Genomic DNA, 22073 nt, shown 5'->3' with positions numbered 1-22073 from the left:
AAAAAAACTCCAGACAAACATATAGGCCTAGCCTATAGGCCTAAACGTTTTGCGTTTTGCTTGCCTGCCCTCATATTTATTTAGGTAAAATTCGTTGGTTGGGCTATGTTTTAACCGGGCACTACAGAATAAAGACCGACCCTCTGCAGCAAACAAACGGCCGTGAGTTATTACATAAGTCTTGGTGACATAACCTCTGAGCGCGAGCTCGGGACGACAGCCAGGGCGCAAAGAGCAAGCGGGTTGAAACCGGAGTAGCCTGAACTGCTTGTACAAGGAAGTTCGTTGCAAAAATGAAGTTGGCTGATATTATCCTCACGTGAAGACAAGACGGAATATGGAGAGAGAGTGACAACAGAGAATGACAAAGACGTTGTCAGAGTAAATGAGCGTACTGACTCTAACAGAGATGGTAGTGCATGTTTTAAAGCGCATGCGCCGTCCCTGCCTATAGAACAGCAGGTAGTTCTATATATTTAGAAATAAAGATCCAAAGTTTTTAAAGTTATTTATGGTGCATTGTGCATAGCAAAACGCGCGGTAGAATAGACAATAAAAAGGGGTGTGTAGACACGCTTGTCCCAGGAGTGTGAAGTGGCGTAGTGTGTGTCAGAGCCAGGTGCAAGCACACGCAGTTTGTTTTGACGGGGGGAGTTATGGAATATGAGGAGCCGGAATCACCCGAACACATCACTACAGAAGAACCAATCAAAAGAGGTGAGATATATTATCTTGATTATTGATAGGTTAGGCCTAGTGTATTCATGTGTAGGCTAGGCCTAGTCTATTCAGTCATTTACATTTCACAAATGTCAATTATTTGCAGATGCAACTTATTGTTTTAGCTATACATTGTGGATTGGGTGAAATGAAAAGGTCACAGATTTGCATTATAAATTAATGCACATTTAAAGGTGAATGCATGTGTGTGTGTGTGTGTGTGTGTGTGTGTGTGTGTGTGTGTGTGTGTGTGTGTGTGTGTGTGTGTGTGTGTGTGTGTGTGTGTGTGTGTGTGTGTGTGTGTGTGTGTGTGCTTGTGTGCGTGGATCCACATGTATGCACACACACAGACACACCTGTTTGCCAGTCTAGAGCATTGACTATTGTGTAGCAATACCTAGGGATGACAGAAGTGCTGTATGAGTGTTGGTATACAGTCACTGCCCCCTTCTCCCTCTCCTCCCCTATCACCCTGTCCCCTCCTTTAAGAGAGCCTCATTCTAATGCTTATCTCTCCCTTCTCTCCTCCCGTTTCTCTCTATCTTTATCTCCTTCTCTCTTTTTATCTCTTATCTATCCCTGTCACTATGTCTCTCTCTTACACATTAGTTGTCTCGTTCTCTCTCTCTTACCCCCCTCACTCTGTCCTTGTCAGATCACCAAGGCTTCCTCCCTCCAAGTTCTTTCTCTGCCTTCCCCCTCACATCCTCCACTTTCTCATCCTGCCTCGTTCACTCTCCCTCCTCCCATCTTCCCTATCCCTCACTCTTTTTCTTCTTACCCCATTCACTCTCCTCCCCTTCTTCCCTCCCTCCCCCCTCTCTCATTAACTCACCTCTCTTCTGTTGTCCACCTGATGGTGTAACTCTTGCTCCTTGAGGGTAAATATGGCAGTAATCCTCTATAAAACCAGGGATTAGCTCTTAGCTGTGTGGGCCTGTTTTGGGCTTGCTGCATTTCCCAGCAATACACAGTCTAAAATCAAACCATGGCTTTCAACTTAGATTCCTTCAGTCTCTATCACACGTACTCCATACGTCATTCATGAAATGACGTCATCCACCAGGCCTAAACCACAGGTGTCAAACTCATTCTATGGTGGCCGAGTGTCTGCGGGTTTTAACTCCTCCCTTGTACTTGATTAATCAATGAAGGTCACTGATTAGTTAGAAGCTCCACTCACCTGGTTGTCTACTCTAGGTCTTAATTGGACGCAAATTGAAATTCGATAACAAGAACCAGCAGACACTGGGCTCTCCATGGAGTGAGATGGACACCATAGCTAAATATAGGCTACAGACTCAGATGGATATTTTCATCTTTATTCCCTACATTTAACCAGGTCTGGCTGAGAGGGTGCACTGATACAAATATCCTGCAATGATGCCGCAGTTGTCCTCTAGATACTTATCTGGCTTTAGAACATATTAAAACCCTTTCTCACGGTGCCGTGACACTGCATATTACTCTCTCCGTTACTCATTGACAGGACATCATGATAGCTATACACTTCTGCACCAGAGAGCTACTCTCTTCTATACTGTGTACATACATGCACGTACACACAAACACGCACACTCTCACACACACGTGAATGCACCAGCAGTCACTCCCTTATTACATCACAGTGTGTGTGGGGAGCTGATAATGTGTAACATGCAGCGGTTATATCTGTGCGTGTTCTTCTGTCACTCTCCAGCCTGCAGCTGCTATATCTCCATACAGAGTAGGATAGAGAGACGGGGAGAAGAGAAACCCTTGAAACCGCTTTTGATTAAATAGCGCCGTCTAAATCTTAGCAAGACTTCCATTGTTAGATAAAGTATTGATTGAAAAAGACAGAATGCTGCTGTTTGATTGGATTGAGAGAGCAAGGGAGATAGACAGATACGGAGAGAAAGAGAGCGATAGAGAGAGATAAGATGGGGCGGGTTGGTATTGATGCTGACAGACCAGTCTTTCTGAAAAGTAGAGCACATTGAGGAGTTAGAAGAAGATAGCGGTTTCCATTGCCTTCATGTTGGTCTTGTGTAACATGGCCTCTTTGTCCCCACACTGTGGCTTGGGCTGATACTCAGTGGCATGGGTCAGGTGTCACTGCAGTTCTCACTGGAATCAGATCATTAGCACTTAGGTTTAGGATTTAGGTTAGTTTGGAATCACATGAAATTGACTCATGATCTGACAGCATGACGTTCTTAGTCCACTGAAGGTTGAAAAGCGACTCAAATCCTTACTTTTTGCGTACAATCGCAAACGGCTGTGTGTCTGCGTTTTCTGAGTCTAGGTGTGTATGTTTTCTGTGTGTGTGTGTCAACTGCTCTGCTTTCACCAGACCTCAGTGTTCTGCTTATGAAGCAAACGTGATTTGATGAGGAGGGGAAACGGAGGGAAGCAGTGAAAGCCGCAGCAGACCTTCTCTACCCCAGACACAAAGACCCAGGCTACCTCTGCCTCTGTCTGCCTCCACCCAGCGATGCTTATCTCCCCTGCCCTCTCTCAACACACACGCACACCCACTAAAAATACACACCTCAGCTTGGAAACAACCCCCACACACACATACACACACCCAGTCTAATATGAACTTTCTCACAATTGTGGTCAGAAAGCTAGACTCCCACCTTCCTCCACTATAACTGTGTCTGTCTCTTACTCACCAAGGTGTGTGTGTCTGCGTGTGCCTGAGAGAGAGTTCAAACTCCATCCACACTCTGCTTGTGTCAGCTCCTACTCTCCCAACTGTCTCTTTTTCAAGGCTCTTCCACACCAATTCATTTCATACAACAGACACTATAAACACATCAGGCCCTGTGTGCAGAGGCCCAGCATCATCCTGGAATAGATTCAGTTCTCCTCTGTTGTGTCAGAGAGACATTGACTCAGTCCTCCTCGGTTGTGTCAGAGAGACATAGACTCAGTCCTCCTCTGATGTGTCAGAGAGACATAGACTCAGTCCTCCTCTGTTGTGTCAGAGAGATATAGACTCAGTCCTCCTCTGATGTCAGAGAGACATAGACTCAGTCCTCCTTTGTTGTGTCAGAGACACATAGACTCAGTCCTCCTCGGTTGTGTAGACTCAGTCCTCCTCTGATGTGTCATAGAGACATAGACTCAGTCCTCCTCTGATGTGTCATAGAGACATAGACTCAGTCCTCCTCTGATGTGTCAGAGAGACATAGACTCAGTCCTCCTCTGTTGTGTCAGAGAGACATAGACTCAGTCCTCCTCTGATGTCAGAGAGACATAGACTCAGTCCTCCTTTGTTGTGTCAGAGACACATAGACTCAGTCCTCCTCGGTTGTGTAGACTCAGTCCTCCTCTGATGTGTCATAGAGACATAGACTCAGTCCTCCCCTGTTGGGTCAGAGAGACATAGACTCAGTCCTCCTCTGTTGTGTAGACTCAGTCCTCCTCTGATGTGTCATAGAGAAATAGACCCAGTCCTCCTCTGTTGTGTCAGAGAGACATAGACTCAGTCCTCCTCTGATGTCAGAGAGACATAGACTCAGTCCTCCTTTGTTGTGTCAGAGACACATAGACTCAGTCCTCCTCGGTTGTGTAGACTCAGTCCTCCTCTGATGTGTCATAGAGACATAGACTCAGTCCTCCTCTGATGTGTCATAGAGACATAGACTCAGTCCTCCTCTGATGTGTCAGAGAGACATAGACTCAGTCCTCCTCTGTTGTGTCAGAGAGACATAGACTCAGTCCTCCTCTGTTGTGTCAGAGAGACATAGACTCAGTCCTCCTCTGTTGTGTCAGAGACACATAGACTCAGTCCTCCTCGGTTGTGTAGACTCAGTCCTCCTCTGATGTGTCATAGAGACATAGACTCAGTCCTCCTCTGTTGTGTCAGAGAGACATAGACTCAGTCCTCCTCTGTTGTGTCAGAGAGACATAGACTCAGTCCTCCTCTGTTGTGTCAGAGAGACATAGACTCAGTCCTCCTCTGTTGTGTCAGAGAGACATAGACTCAGTCCTCCTCTGTTGTGTCAGAGAGACATAGACTCAGTCCTCCTCTGTTGTGTCAGAGAGACATAGACTCAGTCCTCCTCTGTTGTGTCAGAGAGACATAGACTCAGTCCTCCTCTGTTGTGTCAGAGAGACATAGACTCAGTCCTCCTCTGTTGTGTCAGAGAGACATAGACTCAGTCCTCCTCTGTTGTGTCAGAGAGACATAGACTCAGTCCTCCTCTGTTGTGTCAGAGAGACATAGACTCAGTCCTCCTCTGTTATTTTTACATTTGAAATGTAACCTTTATTTAACTAGGCAAGTCAGTTAAGAACAAACTATTATTTACAATGACGGCCTACACCGGCCAAGCCCGGACGACGCTGGGCCAATTGTGCGCCGCCCTATGGGACTCCCAATCACGGCCGGTTGTGATACAGCCTGGAATCGAACCAGGGTGTCTGTAGTAAAGCCTCAAGCACTGAGATGCAGTGCCTTAGACCGCTGCTCCTCTCGGGAACCCTATTGTTATTGCCAGAGAGACATAGACTCAGTCCTCCTCTGTCAGTGTCACGTCCTGACCATAGAGAGCCCTTATTTTCAATGGTAGAGTAGGTCAGGGCGTGACTGGGGGGTTAGTCTAGTTTATTATTTCTATGTGGGGTTCTAGGTTGTTTTTTCTATGTTGGTGATTTTGTATGATTCCCAATTAGAGGCAGCTGGTATCGTTGTCTCTACATGGGGATCATATTTAAGTAGCATTTTTCCCACCTGTGTTTTATGGGATATTGTTTTGAGTTAGTGCACATAGCATCTCTGTAGTCACGGCTCGTTGTTAGTTTATTGTTTATTTGTTTTTGTCTTTGCTAAGTTTCACTTTATCATTAAATTATGTGGAACTCAACATCCGCTGCGCCTTGGTCCGATATTTATTCCAGCGAACGTGACAGTCGGAGAGACTGAGATGAGCCCAGTTGGGAGTGAGTGGGATGATAAGGGACATGGGGCTGAAGCTACAGTAGAGCATTGAACTAAGATGTGAGAGAGGAAGTGTGTCTTGTGTTCAAGCAGAATTTAACTTCTATTTTCTTTGCTACAGGAGACACTGTGTCCAAGAAGACTCATTTGAGTAAGTGTTTGTGTTTGTGTGTGTTTGTTTCTGTGTCAATATGCTTGTCTGTACATGCCCATATGTTATGTGTGTGCTAGTTATATGAGCATGCAGTGTGGTTATGCCAGGATCGCTAGTATTTGCACACATTTGCACCTGTGCTGAAACACACACACACACACACACACACACACACACACACACACACACACACACACACACACACACACACACACACACACACACACACACACACACACACACACACACACACACACACACACACACACACACACACACACACACACACAGGTTTCTCTGTGGTGCCAACATCAACATTATAGCTCTGTTATGCACCTGTGGTACTTTGTGTAGACAGTATTCTCCTTTTTGATGGATTTAGGTTTGGAGATAAACTCTATATTGGTATTCTGGCATCTGGATGCAGATAGTATCAGATAGCATCTCCTTCACATGTGGTGGTGTTTCTGGGCTGTTTCTGCTCCTGACTACAACACACCTGTTACTTTTGAGTGTAGGGAGAAAATTGAAAAATGCCTGGTCGGTTTTCATGATACTAGTTTTCACTTTGAATAATAATCATACGGATGATGGAATGTGTATCATCAGAAAGCTCTCTCTTTATTGGCTGTTTCAGATGTCTGTCTATACTCAATTGGCTAGTTAGGCTGTCACTCTGTGCTGTTGGTACAGTCCTATCCTCTTGACGTGTTAGAGAAGTACAGTATATGTCCTTTCATGCCAATAAAACTTTTTTGTATTTCAATGTATATTTGAGGGAGATAGAACGGTGGGTACAGAGAGTGGTTAAGGCTTTGAGGGTGACTAGGTGAGTGGGTTACGCACAACAAAGAACGGGAAAAAAGTACCGTAAGAAAAGAGAGAGAGCGAAAGGGGAAAGGCCTCTGTATTTCACACGCACCCATACACTGTGTGACTGACAGAGCGCTTGAGCAGTGACTAGCGGAGACTCTGAGGCCTAAACATGCTGTAGGTGCACTAAGATAGTCACTCTGCAAGAGAAAGGACAGACAGCAAGAGAAGAGAGGAAAGAGATCAAGAGAGTGACAGTGACAATTTGACAGTGATTGTGAATTGAGGGTGAGGGTGACAACAAGAAAGAGAGAGAGAAATAGAGTTTGTGAAAGTGGGACAAGAAGACTGAGAAGTGGAGTGAAGATGATGCGAGGTAGGAGTGATGGCCTTGATTTAATGTGTGTTACTCTGTACAGTACCGTATCTGTGTGTGTGTGAGAGAGAGAGTGTATACTGTACTGTAGCCTACATTTGAAGTATGTTTGTTTGGCTTTTTTTCGTCCCCCATTCTCCTTCCGTATTCCTCCAACTCTTCAAGTACAGCAACAGCAACGTATCCGCTCACAGTCATATTCATTTCTAAACTCAAAACATGATCATGTAAATATATTTTTCAGAATGATGATAGTGCATTGTGTTTCAGCCTGTTGGCATGTCCAACATCCTCACCAGATTCTGGTCCTGTTTCTTTCCAAAACCTCCAACAACTTGACTCTGTAGCTGCTCTTCAAGTTTACATTTGACATTTGAGTCATTTAGCTGATGGTTTTATCCAGAGCCACTTACAGGAGAAATGAGGGTTAAGTGTCTTGCTCCAGGGACAGGTTTTTCAGGGGGGTCAGGGGCTCGGGGATTCCAACAAGAGGTTAAGTGTCTTGCTCCAGGGACAGGTTTTTCAGGGGGTTCAGGGGCTCGGGGATTCCAACAAGAGGTTAAGTGTCTTGCTCCAGGGACAGGTTTTTCAGGGGGTTCAGGGGTTCGGGGATTCCAACAAGAGGTTAAGTGTCTTGCTCCAGGGACAGGTTTTTCAGGGGGTTCAGGGGCTCGGGGATTCCAACAAGAGGTTAAGTGTCTTGCTCCAGGGACAGGTTTTTCAGGGGGTTCAGGGGCTCGGGGATTCCAACAAGAGGTTAGGAGCCCAACTCATAACCGCTAGACTACCTGCCCCCCCAAGTGTCTGCTGATTTTTGTTCTAGTTCTTCTAGAAGCATAATGGAGTCAAGATAGAACCGTTTCGTCTGATTCTACAGGGCTGTAGAAGTGATATAATGTAACCATCTATTTTGATAATACTCTTGAAAATAATGTATATATTTCAAAACATCTTGCACAGCATTATCACTTATTGTAAAAATACACAAGTGATGTAGTTATAAAATGTCAAGGTGGAAGTTGGGCCTAATCAGTCTTCAAAATATTTGATAGTTTTTGTCTAAATATGTAAATGGTTAACTATGACTACTTGTTTAGGTTGTTTTGAAACCAAATGAGGGATCTTTGAAGCCTCTCATTGGTTAGTAAGTGGGCACTAGGACATTTAAGTGTCATTACTGTGGTCGTGGATACTGTCCTGATATGACTAAGTATTTTACCTGCTTATGTTTCAAAGACTTAAATTACAGCAACACATTTCCATGTTCTCTCACTACCACTCACACAGTCTGTGATGTGACACACGAGAACTACCACTCACACAGTCTGTGATGTGACACACGAGAACTACCACTCACACAGTCTGTGATGTGACACACGAGAACTACCACTCACACAGTCTGTGATGTGACACACGAGAACTACCACTCACACAGTCTGTGATGTGACACACGAGAACTACCACTCACACAGTCTGTGATGTGACACACGAGAACTACCACTCACACAGTCTGTGATGTGACACACGAGAACTACCACTCACACAGTCTGTGATGTGACACACGAGAACTACCACTCACACAGTCTGTGATGTGACACACGAGAACTACCACACACAGTATGTGATGTGACACACGAGAACTACCACTCACACAGTCTGTGATGTGACACACGAGAACTACCACACACAGTATGTGATGTGACACACGAGAACTACCACTCACACAGTCTGTGATGTGACACACGAGAACTACCACTCACACAGTCTGTGATGTGACACACGAGAACTACCACACACAGTCTGTGATGTGACACACGAGAACTACCACACACAGTCTGTGATGTGACACACGAGAACTACCACTCACACAGTCTGTGATGTGACACACGAGAACTACCACACACAGTATGTGATGTGACACACGAGAACTACCACTCACACAGTCTGTGATGTGACACACGAGAACTACCACTCACACAGTCTGTGATGTGACACACGAGAACTACCACTCATACAGTCTGTGATGTGACACACGAGTACTACCACTCACACAGTCTGTGATGTGACACACGAGAACTACTACTCACACAGTATGTGATGTGACACACGAGAACTACCACTCACACAGTCTGTGATGTGACACACGAGAACTACCACTCACACAGTCTGTGATGTGACACACGAGAACTACCACTCACACAGTCTGTGATGTGACACACGAGAGAGGAACAGGGACTGTGTAGGCAGAAGGGGAGAGAGGAACAGGGACTGTGTAGGCAGAAGGGGAGAGAGGGATAGGGAGTTTGGCATGAGACCGTACTGTGTTGTGAGATGGTCCTCTCAGAGCATCCTCTGCACCAGTTTCTATTCACGCATCTATATGGCGCCATAGGGACTGTGTAGACACACACACACACACACACACACACACCGTAGCACAGCTGCCCCTCTGTGGTTGGCGCCTCAGTGTGTGTGTGTGGTAGTGTGATATACACTGAGTGTAGAAAACATTACCAGGTGAAAGCTACCAACCCTTATGTCACTTGTTAAATCCACTTCTATCAGTGTAGATTGAGGGGAGGAGACAGGTTAAAGAAGGAGTTTTAAGCCCTGAGACATGGATTGTGTGTGTGTGCCATTCGGAGGGCGAATGGGCAAGTTAAAATATTTAATTGCCATTGAACAGAGTATGGTTGTAGGTGCCTGGGGCACCGGTTTGTGTCAAGAACTGCAATGCTGCTGGGTTTTTCACACAACAGTTTCCCGTGTGTATCAAGAATGGACCACCACCCCAAGGACATCCAGACAACTTGGCACAACTTTGGGTAGCATTGGAGTCAATATGGGCCAGCATCCCTGTGGAATGCATTCGACACCTTGTAGAGTCTATGCGCCGACAAATTGAGGCTGTTCTGACGGCAAAGGGGGTGCAACTCAATGTCAGGAAGGTGTTCTGAATGATTTGTACACTCAGTGCATATCTCCTGTGTGTTTGTCACTGAATATAACATGATGCAGATGTCATTTCTAATATTACACACACTGGGTTCTAATTTTAATGTCAAGAAAGGAGAGTTTTCACCTTAGCTCCTAAACCCTGTTAGAATAATTAACACAACTGTAGACTGTTTTACAATGATGACATTACTTAAATACAACAGTGAACATTTCTGCATTTCAAATCATTTTTCTCTGAGAGTGGCCCACCACCATAGTCATAGGCTTGGTTCAGGCGGCGTTCTCCGTTCACAAACAAGAGTCTGCTGATGCTTCTGGGGGATTCCTGTTCAGATTCCTGTTCTCTTACTTCAAAAGACTTTCCTTACGCATACATACAGCTGCACACACATACACACTTCCAAAGCACCTCACTTTACTTCAAAGAGTTGATACCAAAATCTGAAGTAACACATTCACCCCCAAACCTGAGAAATGAAAGAGAGCAGTCACACAGTCACACGGTCACACACCCATCACCATTACTTGGTTTACCTCACAACTCATTATTGTTCCCCTTGGACTCAGTCTGGGGTTCAAAACAGCCTTTCTAAAATGCTTATGTTGAAATACGTAAGATGTCTTTATTATTGATGGTGAAGATTTCTGTTTTTTTTACTCACTAGAGCCACAGTTCTACTAACCAGACAGCATGGTATTACTCACAAATGACACTTTCCAAAATAACTATTCAGAGGCTCCACTCAAAACAAATTCAGTGTGATGCGTATCATTTCATTTAAGATGTAGTCTTCAAGCTTGTCATGTAGAGAATTCTCATGGCAATACTGTAAAAAAAACAGTGTTATTTATCTAGGATTATCTTGCATAAAAATGTTCTATCTCTCAAAGCGCTTTCAATTGTATAGCTCCCACATCCACTTTCAATATAGCACCCACCTGGGCGGTGCACAACTTCCATTTTGAGGCATACTGTCCCCACATCAGCTATCACCGCTCAATAACCTACCAATAACAAATACCTTACATTAAATGGGTCTCAAACGGCACAAGAAACTTCAAAATATACGTTAAATTAAATGTGTCTTAAATTCCAGAGATTCCTTTACTAATTAAGTTATATTAGTATTATAAATATGTTATAGCACATTTACAAAAGTTTTAATTGTAAAGCATTAAGAGCATATTAAGGTTAAGTGTGATGGATACGTATTTGATATTTACAGCATATATAATTCAGAGTCTCAGATGTTTCATTTAAAGTAATTTCATTCTAATTATGATATTTGCTTCTATATTTTGTCATGTTTCATATTAAGGTTTTTCAAATGTGGAATTGATTCATTTATAGCAAATTGTTGAAATCTACCAAGAAGTAAGTAACATTAAGGATCAATAATCACCCTAAATACATTTATAGCTATTTTATTCTTTGATCATATTTAACCAACATTTCTGATTCCCTTTGGAACATCTTTATTGTCATATTTGTCCAGATACTGCTTGTCAGTAATAAGAAATAAAAAATCATATCAAGTAATCGTTATCTAGACCAACATTTTTTGACAGAAAAACACGAGTTATTTTTGTTTGAAACATGTCAGTGTGCCGTCAATTAGATTGGAGATTTTATTTCAAAGTATTCACACAATGTTCCAATGTTATCTCAAGTAAATCTCTTACTCTCTAAGGATAACCGTATGCCCTGTGTTCTCTTTGTCATGCATCTGTATGTTGGAGGGTGTAATTCTGCGGGGTGTTTCCGGTGGAGGAAAGTTGAGGTTTTTTGTCCGTTTACAGAGCAAAATGCAGAATGCTGACAGGGGACTTTATACAAAGACAAGGGAAAGGTGCTGAATGGCACTCGCTGCTCATGTCAGAGATATTCAACCCCTTATGAAAGACAATGGACATTTTATATAAAAGGCCCTTTTTTATTAGGCTGCATAGCCTCTGATAGTGGCTTTCTACTGCCCTTCTGCATTAGCTCAATGAACCTTGTCGCGGAAACCATCACAACCTCACTGTATTTGATTTGACTCTCGCTTTATGTATAATACAGTGCCTTCAGAAAGTATTCACACCACATTTTGTTGTGTTACAGCCTAAATTCTAAATTGATTAAAGTAAGATGTCCTACATACAATACCCCATAAAGTCAAAGTGTAATTGTGTTTTTTGACATTTTTACAAATTAATTAAAAATGAAAATCTGAAATGTCTAGAGTCAAGTATACAACCCCTTTGTTATGGCAAGCCTAAATAAGTTAATGAGTAAATATTTGCTTAACAAGTCACATAATAAGTTGCATGGACTCACTCTGTGTACAATAATAGTGTTTAACATGATTTTTGAATAACTACCTCATCTCTGTACCCCACACACATAATTATCTGTAAGGTCCCTCAGCCGAGCAGTGAATTTCAAATACGGATTCCACCACAAAGACCAGAAAGGTTTTCCAAGTATTGACTCATGGGTGTGAATACTTACAGTTGAAGTCTGAAGTTTACGTACACTTAGGTTGCAGTCATTAAAACTTGTTTTTCAACCGCTCCAGAATTTTTTTGTTAACAAACTATAGTTTTGGTAAGTACGTTAGGACATCTACTTTGTGCATGACACAAGTAATTTTTCCAACAATTGTTTACAGACAGATTATTTCACTTATAATTCACTGTATCATAATTCCAGTGGATCAGAAGTTTACATACACTAAGTTGACTGTGCCTTTAAACAGCTTGGAAAATTCCAGAAAATGATGTCATGGCTTTAGAAGCTTCTGATCGGCTAATTGACATCATTTGAGTCAATTGGAGGTGTACCTGTGGATGTGTTTCAAGGCCTACCTTCAAACTCAGTGCCTCTGCTTGACATCATGGGAAAATCAAAAGAAATCAGCCAAGACCTTAGAAAAAAATTGTAGACCTCCACAAGTCTGGTTTATCCTTGGGAGCAATTTCCAGATGCCTGAAGGTACCACATTCATCTGTACAAACAATTGTATGCAAGTATAAACACCATGGGACCACGCCGCCGCCATGCCGCTCAGGAAGGAGTCTCCTAGAGATTAACGTACTTTGGTGCAAAAAGTGCAAATCAATCCCAGAATTGATTTGCACTTGTGATGATGCTGAAGGAAACAGGTACAAAAGTATCTATATCCACAGTAAAACGAGTCCTATATCGACATAACCTGAAAGGCCGCCCAGCAAGGAAGAAGCCACTGCTCCAAAACCGCCATAAAAAAGCCAGACTACGGTTTACAACTGCACATGGGGACAAAGATTGTACTTTTTTGAGAAATGTCCTCTGGTCTGATGAAACAAAAATAGAACTGTTTGGCCATAATGACCATCATTATGTTTGGCGGAAAAAGGAGGAGGCTTGCAAGCTGAAAAACACCATCCCAACCGTGAAGCACGTGGGTGGCAGCCTCATGTTGTGGGGGTGCTTTGCTGCAGGAGGGACTTCACAAAATAGATTGCGTCATGAGCAAGGAAAATTCTGTGGATATATTGAAGCAACATCTCAAGACATCAGTCAGGAAGTTAAAGCTTGGTCACAGATGGGTCTTCCAAATGGACAATGACCCCAAGCATACTTCCAAAGTTGTGGCAAAATGGCTTAAGGACAACAAAGTCAAGGTATTGGAGTGGCCATCACAAAGCCCTGACCTCAATCCTATAGAACATTTGTGGGCAGAACTGAAAAAGTGTTTGCGAGCAAGGAGGCCTACAAACCTGACTCAGTTACACTAGCTCTGTCAGGAGGAATGGGCCAAAATTCACCCAACTTATTGTGGGAAGCTTGTGGAAGGCTAACTGAAACGTTTGACCAAAGTTAAACAATTTAAAGGCAATGCTACCAAATACTAATTGAGTGTATGTAAACTTCTGACCCACTGGGAAAGTGATGAAAGAAATAAAAGCTGAAATAAATAATTCTCTCTACTATTATTCTGATATTTCACATTCTTAAAATAAAGTGGTGATCCTAACTGACCTAAGACAGGGAATTTTTACTAGGATTCAATGTCATGAAGTTTGAAAAACTGAGTTTAAATGTATTTGGCTAAGGTGTATGTAAACTTCCGACTTCAACTGTATGTAAATTAGATATTTCTGTATTGCATTTTCCCAAAAATTGCAAGAATTTCTAAAAGCATATTTTCACGTTGTCAATATGGGGTATTGTGTGTCGATGTGTGAAAATAAATTATATTTAATCCATTTTGAATTTAGATTGTAACACAACCAAATGTGGAATAAGTCGAGGGTTATTAATTAATTAATTTTTATTTAACCTTTATTTAACTAGGCAAGTCAGTTAAGAACAAATTCTTATTTACAATGACGGCCAACCAAACGACAAAAGGCCTCCTACAGGGATGGGGCCTGGGATTAAAAATAAGTAAGTAATAAATAAAATATGAATATAGGACAAAACACACGTCACGACAAGAGACAACACAACACTATTGTGGGAGGGACTTCACAATACCACCACTGGTGCTATCAACAGATGTGAAGGAGGCTGGGTAAATGACGGCTCTGATGAAGTTGGAGCCAGGTTAGCTGTTAGCCAGGTTAGCTGTTAGCCAGGTTAGCAGTTAGCCAGGTTAGCTGTTAGCCATGTTAGCTGTTGATCTTAACTAGATGGATAGGCCTGCCTGGGGTAGAGATGCCTGTAACAGTTAAAGATAGGGCTGCTGTGCACATCATAGAAGATCACTGACTGGTCTTGGTGATGGAGATCTATAGATATATTTGAGAGAGAGATTTATCTAGAGGCCTGTGGTCTGTATAGGTGGAGAGATATGAGAATAAAGGACACATAGAGGAAATAGACCAATATCAGCAATGTGGCTTCAGAATAAGATGAAGAAAGAGAATAGAGAGATAGAGGGTGAGTTTGAGAGATAGGGACCAAGATGGAAACACAGTTTGCTGTGGCAGTTGCAAATTATTCCTACGTGTTTTAAATCATCAATGATCTAATGTGGAGATGAGTCCACATCCCACACCATATGTTGTCTATGGTATTGCTGATCCTCATACAGCCCTGCAGTACATACTGGTCCTCAATCCCAAATGAATGGAAAAGATAGAAACATACATGTGTGTATGTGCGTCAACAGTGAAAGGTTGTGGGTCAGGTTGGTTTCCTGTTGTTTGAGGTTGAGAATCAGAACTGAGAGAGCAAAAAACAGAGACCACTGACACTCTCTCTCTCTCTCTTGCTCTCTCTCTCTTTAGCTCTCTCTCTATACCGTTTTGCAGGCAGTCACTCTACTTGTTCTATATACCCACCCATCCATTCTGTCTATCCACTTTCCCATTAACATTCTCACACAATTAGTCAGTCTTCATGAAGTGTTGTTCAGTTGTTTTACTGCACATAGACAATACCATGCATGCAGTCTTTAGGGTTATAGTTTGTTACTCTTTTCAGATGTGCAGTATAGTGTGTATTCTATCAGATGTGCAGTATAGTGTGTATTCTATCAGATGTGCAGTATAGTGTGTATTCTATTAGATGTGCAGTATAGTGTGTATTCTATCAGATGTGCAGGAGGTTTCTCAGTTTCACCGCTGACTGCCCTCTTACGGCCTCTGGGAGATTCCTGTGGCACCTGAAAAGAGGGCACAAACACTTGACACACTGACACACACACACACACACACATATTTCACACAATTAATTGCTGTACTGTAAACACAAGGGATTGTCTCACCTCTTGACAAACTAACTTACACACACCATCACAAAGAAAGACAAACACTCTTCCCGAACTCTAAAATCACGATGGAATAGCGTATTTATTTTCATAAGTTCTGAATGTAATAATGTATGATTTGTTGAATGATGAGGAGGTGGGGGGGAGGAGGATGGACATTCCTGGCAGTGTCAACCAAGATGAAAGACTCTATTACTGGCAGCACTATCCTTTATGAGACAGATAGAGAGAGAGGGATGGAGAGAGTGAGAGGTGAGATGAAAGAAGGATAGTCAGAGCAAAAGAGAAGCCAGTTAACCACTTGAAAGACTGAGGTTGACACCTTCACCTCCTCCTCCTCTCTCCATTCGCAAATATTCCCCCTCTACTGTTGTCTCTTCTGTCTGTCGCTGTGTATTTGATGTCATTCGGTTCATTTTTAACAATGTAAGAAATGCTAATGAGAGGAAAACAGAATATTCATTCTTTCACTCTGATTGCAACGTTTGATGACAACCAAGCAAATTGTCTCTTTTTTAACAAGCCCGTATTATTGTAGCAAAGCTGCAATATGTGTGTTTGTGTGTGTGTTCATGTGAAGTGTTGTTGATTTGTTAGGGGAATGGTCAAACCTCAATGGGATAGATATACTGACATACCTGCTGAACACACACAACGCAGGTGTCACGTAATCAGGTGTCACGTACACAGACCAAAAACCCGTTTTCCACTCCATATTTGTGTGGTCAACCAACTTTCTCAGTCTGATTTTGTGTTAATGTTACCTCTCTGCAGTCTAGGTTTCTCTTTCCCCTTCCTGCCCTCAATTCTCTTTACCATCATCTATATTTCACTTTCTCTTCTCCCCCTAAGTCTCCCTAAGGCTCCATTATCTCCTTGATAGACAGTTCTGAATGGGCTCACACTGTAGTTCTGAAAGATCTGTGTTTGGACATTGGCTACATTGGCTCTGCTGGCCAACGTAGTCCACAGGTGTTTGTGTTACTGTGAACTGTCATGTGTGTGTGTGTGTGTTAACTGTAATGTGTGTGTTAACTGTATTATGTTACTGTTAACTGTAATGTGTGTGAACTGTAATGTGTGTGTTATTGTGTGTGTAGCTCAGATTGAGGTGATTCCCTGTAAGATCTGTGGTGATAAATCATCAGGAGTTCACTATGGAGTCATCACCTGCGAGGGCTGCAAGGTGAGACTGCAGCACTACACACCTGATTTCACTCTGACCAAGCAGACATAACAAACCGTGTGGTCAGATGACTTATTTCCAGGGGTTTCATTGGTTATGTCAATGGTCCTCTCTCCCCCTCAGGGTTTTTTCCGGCGTAGCCAGCTGCCGTCCGTGTCCTACTCCTGTTCCAGACAGAGTAACTGTCCTATAGACAGAGCCAGCCGCAACCGCTGCCAGAGCTGCCGACTGCAGAAGTGTGTGACCCAGGGCATGAGCCGGGATGGTGAGACGACACGCATGCACACATAACAAAAAAAAAAAGATGTCTCCTGGTAAAATAAAGGTTGAATAAATACACACTTTTCAAATCACTTTACTTAAAAATATATATTTTATTTAACCTTTATTTAACTTTATATGAGGGTAATTCAACTCAACTCCACCGCAAACTGTTTTTGTTTCCCCAGCGGTGAAGTTTGGTCGGATGTCGAAACGTCAGCGTGAGTCTCTGCGTGCCGAGGTGGAGAGACACCGTCAGCAGCAGCAGCATCTCCAGGCAGAGGCCCAGCCCGCCCTGCCCTACACCAGCAAGGCATGCCGTTTCCGGACACCCCACCTGCTCCAGGCCCCGGCTCCGGCCTACTCCTTCCCTGGAGAGCCAGAGCTGCCACCCTGCCCGACAGATGTGCGCCCCTACCTGGTGTGCTCCCCAGGCGAGTCCCAGGCTCCAGGTCTGGCCTACCAGGGCTCCTGTGTGTCTCCTGGCAGTGGGCACTCAGACAAAAGAGGTAAGGGAGTGGACACATACACACACTCGAAACACATAATCAGACTAGCACTGTTTAATATCTATTACCCCTTCCTCCTTCTCACTCCCTCTTCTTCAGGGTTCGACTCCCGTCAGCCATCTCCTGACCAGACGATAGGGATGGGAATTAGATCGTATAACCCAGAAGACCCCTACTGCCCTTACCGCCCCTCCCTGCTTCACATAGAGGAGCTGTGTGACAGTATCGTGCGGTCCCATAGGGACACCAGTCAGTTCAGACTGGAGGAACTGCAGGCTCTGAGATGGAAGTTGTTCAGCAGAGAGGAGCTCCATGCCTACCAGAGCAAGGTACTGTACCAACACATCACTGGTCTCTTATAAATCATCAGTCACTCGTCAGTAGTAAATAACAGTTTCACTAATAAGTTAAAAGAAGTCTGACCCCTGAAATCAAGTTTTTCATTTTATTTTTTATTTTACCTTTATTTAACTAGTCAGTTAAGAACAAATTCTTATTTTCAATGACGGCCTAGGAACAGTGGGTAACGACAGATTTTTACCTAGTCAGCTCGGGGACTTGATCTTGCAACCTTTCAGTTACTAGTACAACGCTCTAACCACTAGGCTATCTGCCGCCCCAGATGTGAAGAAATCTGGTCTCTCTCTTCTCCTTCTCACTTCTTTTTGGAATTCCCTCTCCCCTCACATCTCTCTTTTTCTCTTGTCTCCCTCCCTCCCTCTCCTCCCTGTCTCCAGTCAGTAGATGAGATGTGGCAGCACTGTGCCGTGAGGCTGACTGAAGCGGTACAGTACGTTGTGGAGTTCGCCAAACGCATCCCAGGGTTCCGTGGGCTTGGACAGAACGACCAGATCACCCTGCTCAAGACTGGTGAGCCGAATCCACCTGTCAATCACTATTTACTCTACTGTCCTCTCTCAAGAAAAGTCTTCCTGTAAGAAGTGCACATTGCCATTATTAAATATTCTTTCCCCTCTCTCTCTCTCCCTCCCTCCATCTCTCTCTCTCAGGTTCGATGGAGGTGGTTCTGGTCAGAATGAGCAGGTGTTTTAACACAGAGAACAGCACCGTCTTCTTCGATGGGAAGTTTGGCAGCACTGAACTTTTCAAGTCTCTGGGTTAGTCCATTGGTTCCTAGTCTTAGCTGTTGAATGGATGCTACACTGCCCTCCATAATTATTGGGACAGTGAAGGATTTTTTATTCTTATGGCTCTGCTCCAAAAGTTTGGATTTGAAATCAAACAATGACTGAGGTTAAAGTGCAGACTGTCCGCTTTAATTTGAGGGTACATACCACCCCCCCCCCATTTTAGGGGACCAAAATGATTGGGACGAATTCACTTATGTGTATTAAAATAGTAAAAAGTTAAGTATTTGGTCCCATATTCATTGCACACAATGACTACATCAAGCATTTGACTCAAAACATTTATTGGATGCATTTGCTGTTTGTTTTGGTTGTTTTTCAGATTATTTTGTGCCCAATAGAAATTAATGGTAAATAATGCTTTGTGTCATTTTGGAGTCACTTTTATTGTAAAGAATAGAATATGTTTGCTAATACTTCTACATTAATGTGGAAGCTGTATGATATTTGTGTGTCTAACCATCTGAACTTTAACTTCAAATACAAACTTTTGGAGTATAGAGCCAAAATATTTTTTTAAATCCTTCACTGTCCCAATAATTACGGAGGACACGATCTCATATTAACTTCACCAATTGGTTCCTAGTCTTAGTGGTGCTAACTATGCTAACTGTGTTGTTGCAGGCTGTGGTGATCTGATGGTGGCGGTGTTTGACTTCGCTCACAGTGTGTGTGCCCTGAGACTGACTGAGCAGCAGATGGCTCTCTTCAGCTCACTGGTGCTCATTAACCCAGGTAAGACACACAAATGCACACACATTCTGTAAAATGATACTGCAGATAATCTTAGTACAATAAAGTCACAGATCCGTAAAGTCACATATCCGTAAAGTCATAGAACGTAATAAACTGATTAATGGTATAAAATTATCTATTTTATCTCTTTTAATCTTTTTTTGTGTGTATTTTTGTTTGTGTGTGTGTGTAGATCGCCCCTGTCTTGAGGATAGAGGCAGAGTACATAGAATGAGGAGAGACTTGGAGGTATGCCTCAGCCACATGCTACGCAGAGACAACCAGGAGAGCCTTCAGCACAAGGTAACACACAGGCACTTGCACATATACACACGCGCACACACACTCACGCATTCAAGTTTGACGGAGTAGTGAGTGGAGAGCGTTACCAGTGGTGTAAAGTACTTAAGTAAAAATACTTTAAAATACAACTTAAGTAGTTTTTTGGGGTATCTGTACTTTACTTTACTATTTATATTTTTGTCAACTTTTACTTTTACTTCACTACATTCCTAAAAAAAATAATGTACTTTTTACTCCATACATTTTCCCTGATACTCAAAAGTACTCATTACATTTTGACAGGAAAATGTTCCAATTCACACACTTATCAAGAGAACATCCCTGGTCATCCCTACTGCCACCACTGGTGTTTACCTTCTATGACATCACTGGACAGTGTGTAGAACTGTCATTGACTAGCTCTGTGTGTGTGTTGTCCCCAGCTCTACCAGAAGGTGTCAGTGTTGCAGTCTCTGTGCAGTCTTCATGTGGAGAAGCTGCACTGGTTCAGCCAGCGCTACCCGCTCATCGTCCACTCTGTCTTCCCTCCTCTATACAAGGAGCTGTTCACCTCCGACCTGCCTTCTGTGGACTCCCTGTGAACTCCCTCTGAACTGTACCGTACATGTTGACAGATAATTAGACAAAGAAACATGCATACAGTAGTAGACAGACACAAACACACAAACATAGACACTTAAGAGACACACAGACACATACACAGACACACAAACTTAGAGACACAGACACATGAGAATGCATTGATAACATGACATGAAATTACTTTGAATGCTTCACTTGTTGAATAAATATATTTTTGTCATTTCAGAGAGCAATGATTTGATTTGATGAAATTATTTCAGTAGCCCATTAGTGATTGGACATTGAAGTGATTTTCATGCAAAAAAATGTTTTATAGATTTTTGTTTTGTTTTTCCTTTTTGAGAGTGTTATTTCGTCCTTGAGATTATGTATGTTATTTTGACTCAGGGCGGCTGTTGTGACTGTATCCAGACCAGTTTCTAGCTGGTATAAATGACCATATTTAGATGATCACTATGAAATCTAATGGGTGTTTTCTGAGTTGTTTTTAAATGTGTGACTTTACAGAGTTGGCTAACCCATCAGACTGAGTACCTGAGCTATAGCCCATGGGCCCCACGGTTCAGGACCCAAACACACAGTCAAGTATATAGCTAGTCTTCTCAATGAACTGTGTGTGGATCGAATTTGACCAACAATCCTATGTGTCTCTATCGAGCTTTAAGAGGCTGTGTGTTGCATAAAAACAGAGTCAGAAATCCTAGACAGGCAGAAATGTAAATATGAATCATCTAGAACATAAACTTGGATGCTGGGTAATATTGCTGTAGGCCTACAGTATGTAGGCATTTGAATGACTAACTTTGGGCATGACTGTTATTGTAAACAGATTTTACAAACATTACCGGTGTGTTTCTTTAACATTCTCTGTTAGGAGACAAACTAAGTGTTACCATGGTGATTCCCATGGCTTCCAATAAACTGCTGATATGATTTCAAAAAGGACTGGTGTTCCTGTATTGTCTGTTTTCCCAATGTACAAAATAGGATGCAATAATTGTAATGTAATAATCTGTAATAATTGCATACCAGGAAGGGAAAGAGCTTGAAGAAACATAGCAGGGGAGAGCTCAGTGCATGCAGCTGCACACTGGTAGAATTGACATGTTTTAACGACACATCTATGACAAAACACACACAGACATTCCTGCTTTGAGCCATCCTCAACGGTGTGTGTGTTTTATTCATAGACTATCCAATGAGCTGAGTGTGTTCTATCGACATCTGTGTGTATTTGTGTGTGAGAGAGCGTGGTGAAAGCAAAGTAGACCCCAGCACACTGCTAAATGCAGTGTGGTCTAGCTGGTGGTCTAGCTGTTCCGGACGACTGTGTGATAACGCTTTCGGTAGCCGATGTGAGCAAGACCTTTAAACAGGTCAACATTCACAAAGCCACTGGGCCAGATGGATTACCAGGATGTGTACTCAAAGCAGAACACCATAGTCCCTGTGCCCAAGGAAGCGAAGGTAACCTGCCTAAATGATTACCGCCCCGTAGCACTCACATCGGTAGCCATGAAGTGCTTTGAAAGGCTGGTCATGGCTCACATCAACACCATTATCCCAGAAACCATAGACCCACTCCAATTCGCATACTGCCCCAACAGATCCACAGATGATGCAATCTTAATCTCACTCAACACTGCCCTTTCCC

General features: G+C 42.9%; 1 protein-coding gene across 3 annotated transcripts; it reads left to right on the top strand.

Moving 5' to 3' along the window:
- The first annotated feature begins 42 nt into the window (after positions 1 to 42).
- LOC139572731 (nuclear receptor ROR-gamma-like) lies at positions 43 to 21364 on the top strand. Of its 3 annotated transcripts, XM_071395446.1 has the most exons (11): positions 43 to 717; positions 5775 to 5804; positions 16796 to 16881; positions 17005 to 17146; positions 17331 to 17651; positions 17751 to 17980; positions 18389 to 18521; positions 18662 to 18769; positions 19424 to 19534; positions 19728 to 19837; positions 20260 to 21364. In XM_071395446.1, the coding sequence occupies exons 1-11, from the start codon at positions 657 to 659 to the stop codon at positions 20416 to 20418; spliced, it is 1491 nt and encodes a 496-aa protein (XP_071251547.1). In that variant the 5' UTR covers positions 43 to 656; the 3' UTR covers positions 20419 to 21364. The 3 variants fall into 3 exon arrangements, with proteins under 3 accessions (XP_071251547.1, XP_071251548.1, XP_071251549.1); XM_071395447.1 differs by lacking the exon at positions 5775 to 5804; XM_071395448.1 differs by lacking the exons at positions 43 to 717; positions 5775 to 5804 and adding an exon at positions 6972 to 6996.
- The last annotated feature ends 709 nt before the right edge of the window (positions 21365 to 22073 follow it).

This window comes from Salvelinus alpinus, chromosome 4 (genome assembly GCF_045679555.1).
Source record: "Salvelinus alpinus chromosome 4, SLU_Salpinus.1, whole genome shotgun sequence".
Lineage (NCBI taxonomy): Eukaryota > Metazoa > Chordata > Actinopteri > Salmoniformes > Salmonidae > Salvelinus > Salvelinus alpinus.
The sequence above is the reverse complement of the archived record's forward strand: the minus strand, read 5'-3'. Positions and strand labels throughout refer to the sequence as shown.

Bases quoted from the DNA above. Each gene is read 5' to 3' on its own strand.
- LOC139572731 (XM_071395446.1), top strand. From the start codon at position 657: ATGGAATATGAGGAGCCGGAATCACCCGAACACATCACTACAGAAGAA. The intron at 16,882-17,004 runs GTGAGACTGCAG...TCTCCCCCTCAG, and splicing joins TCACCTGCGAGGGCTGCAAG to GGTTTTTTCCGGCGTAGCCA. The intron at 19,535-19,727 runs GTAAGACACACA...GTGTGTGTGTAG, and splicing joins ACTGGTGCTCATTAACCCAG to ATCGCCCCTGTCTTGAGGAT.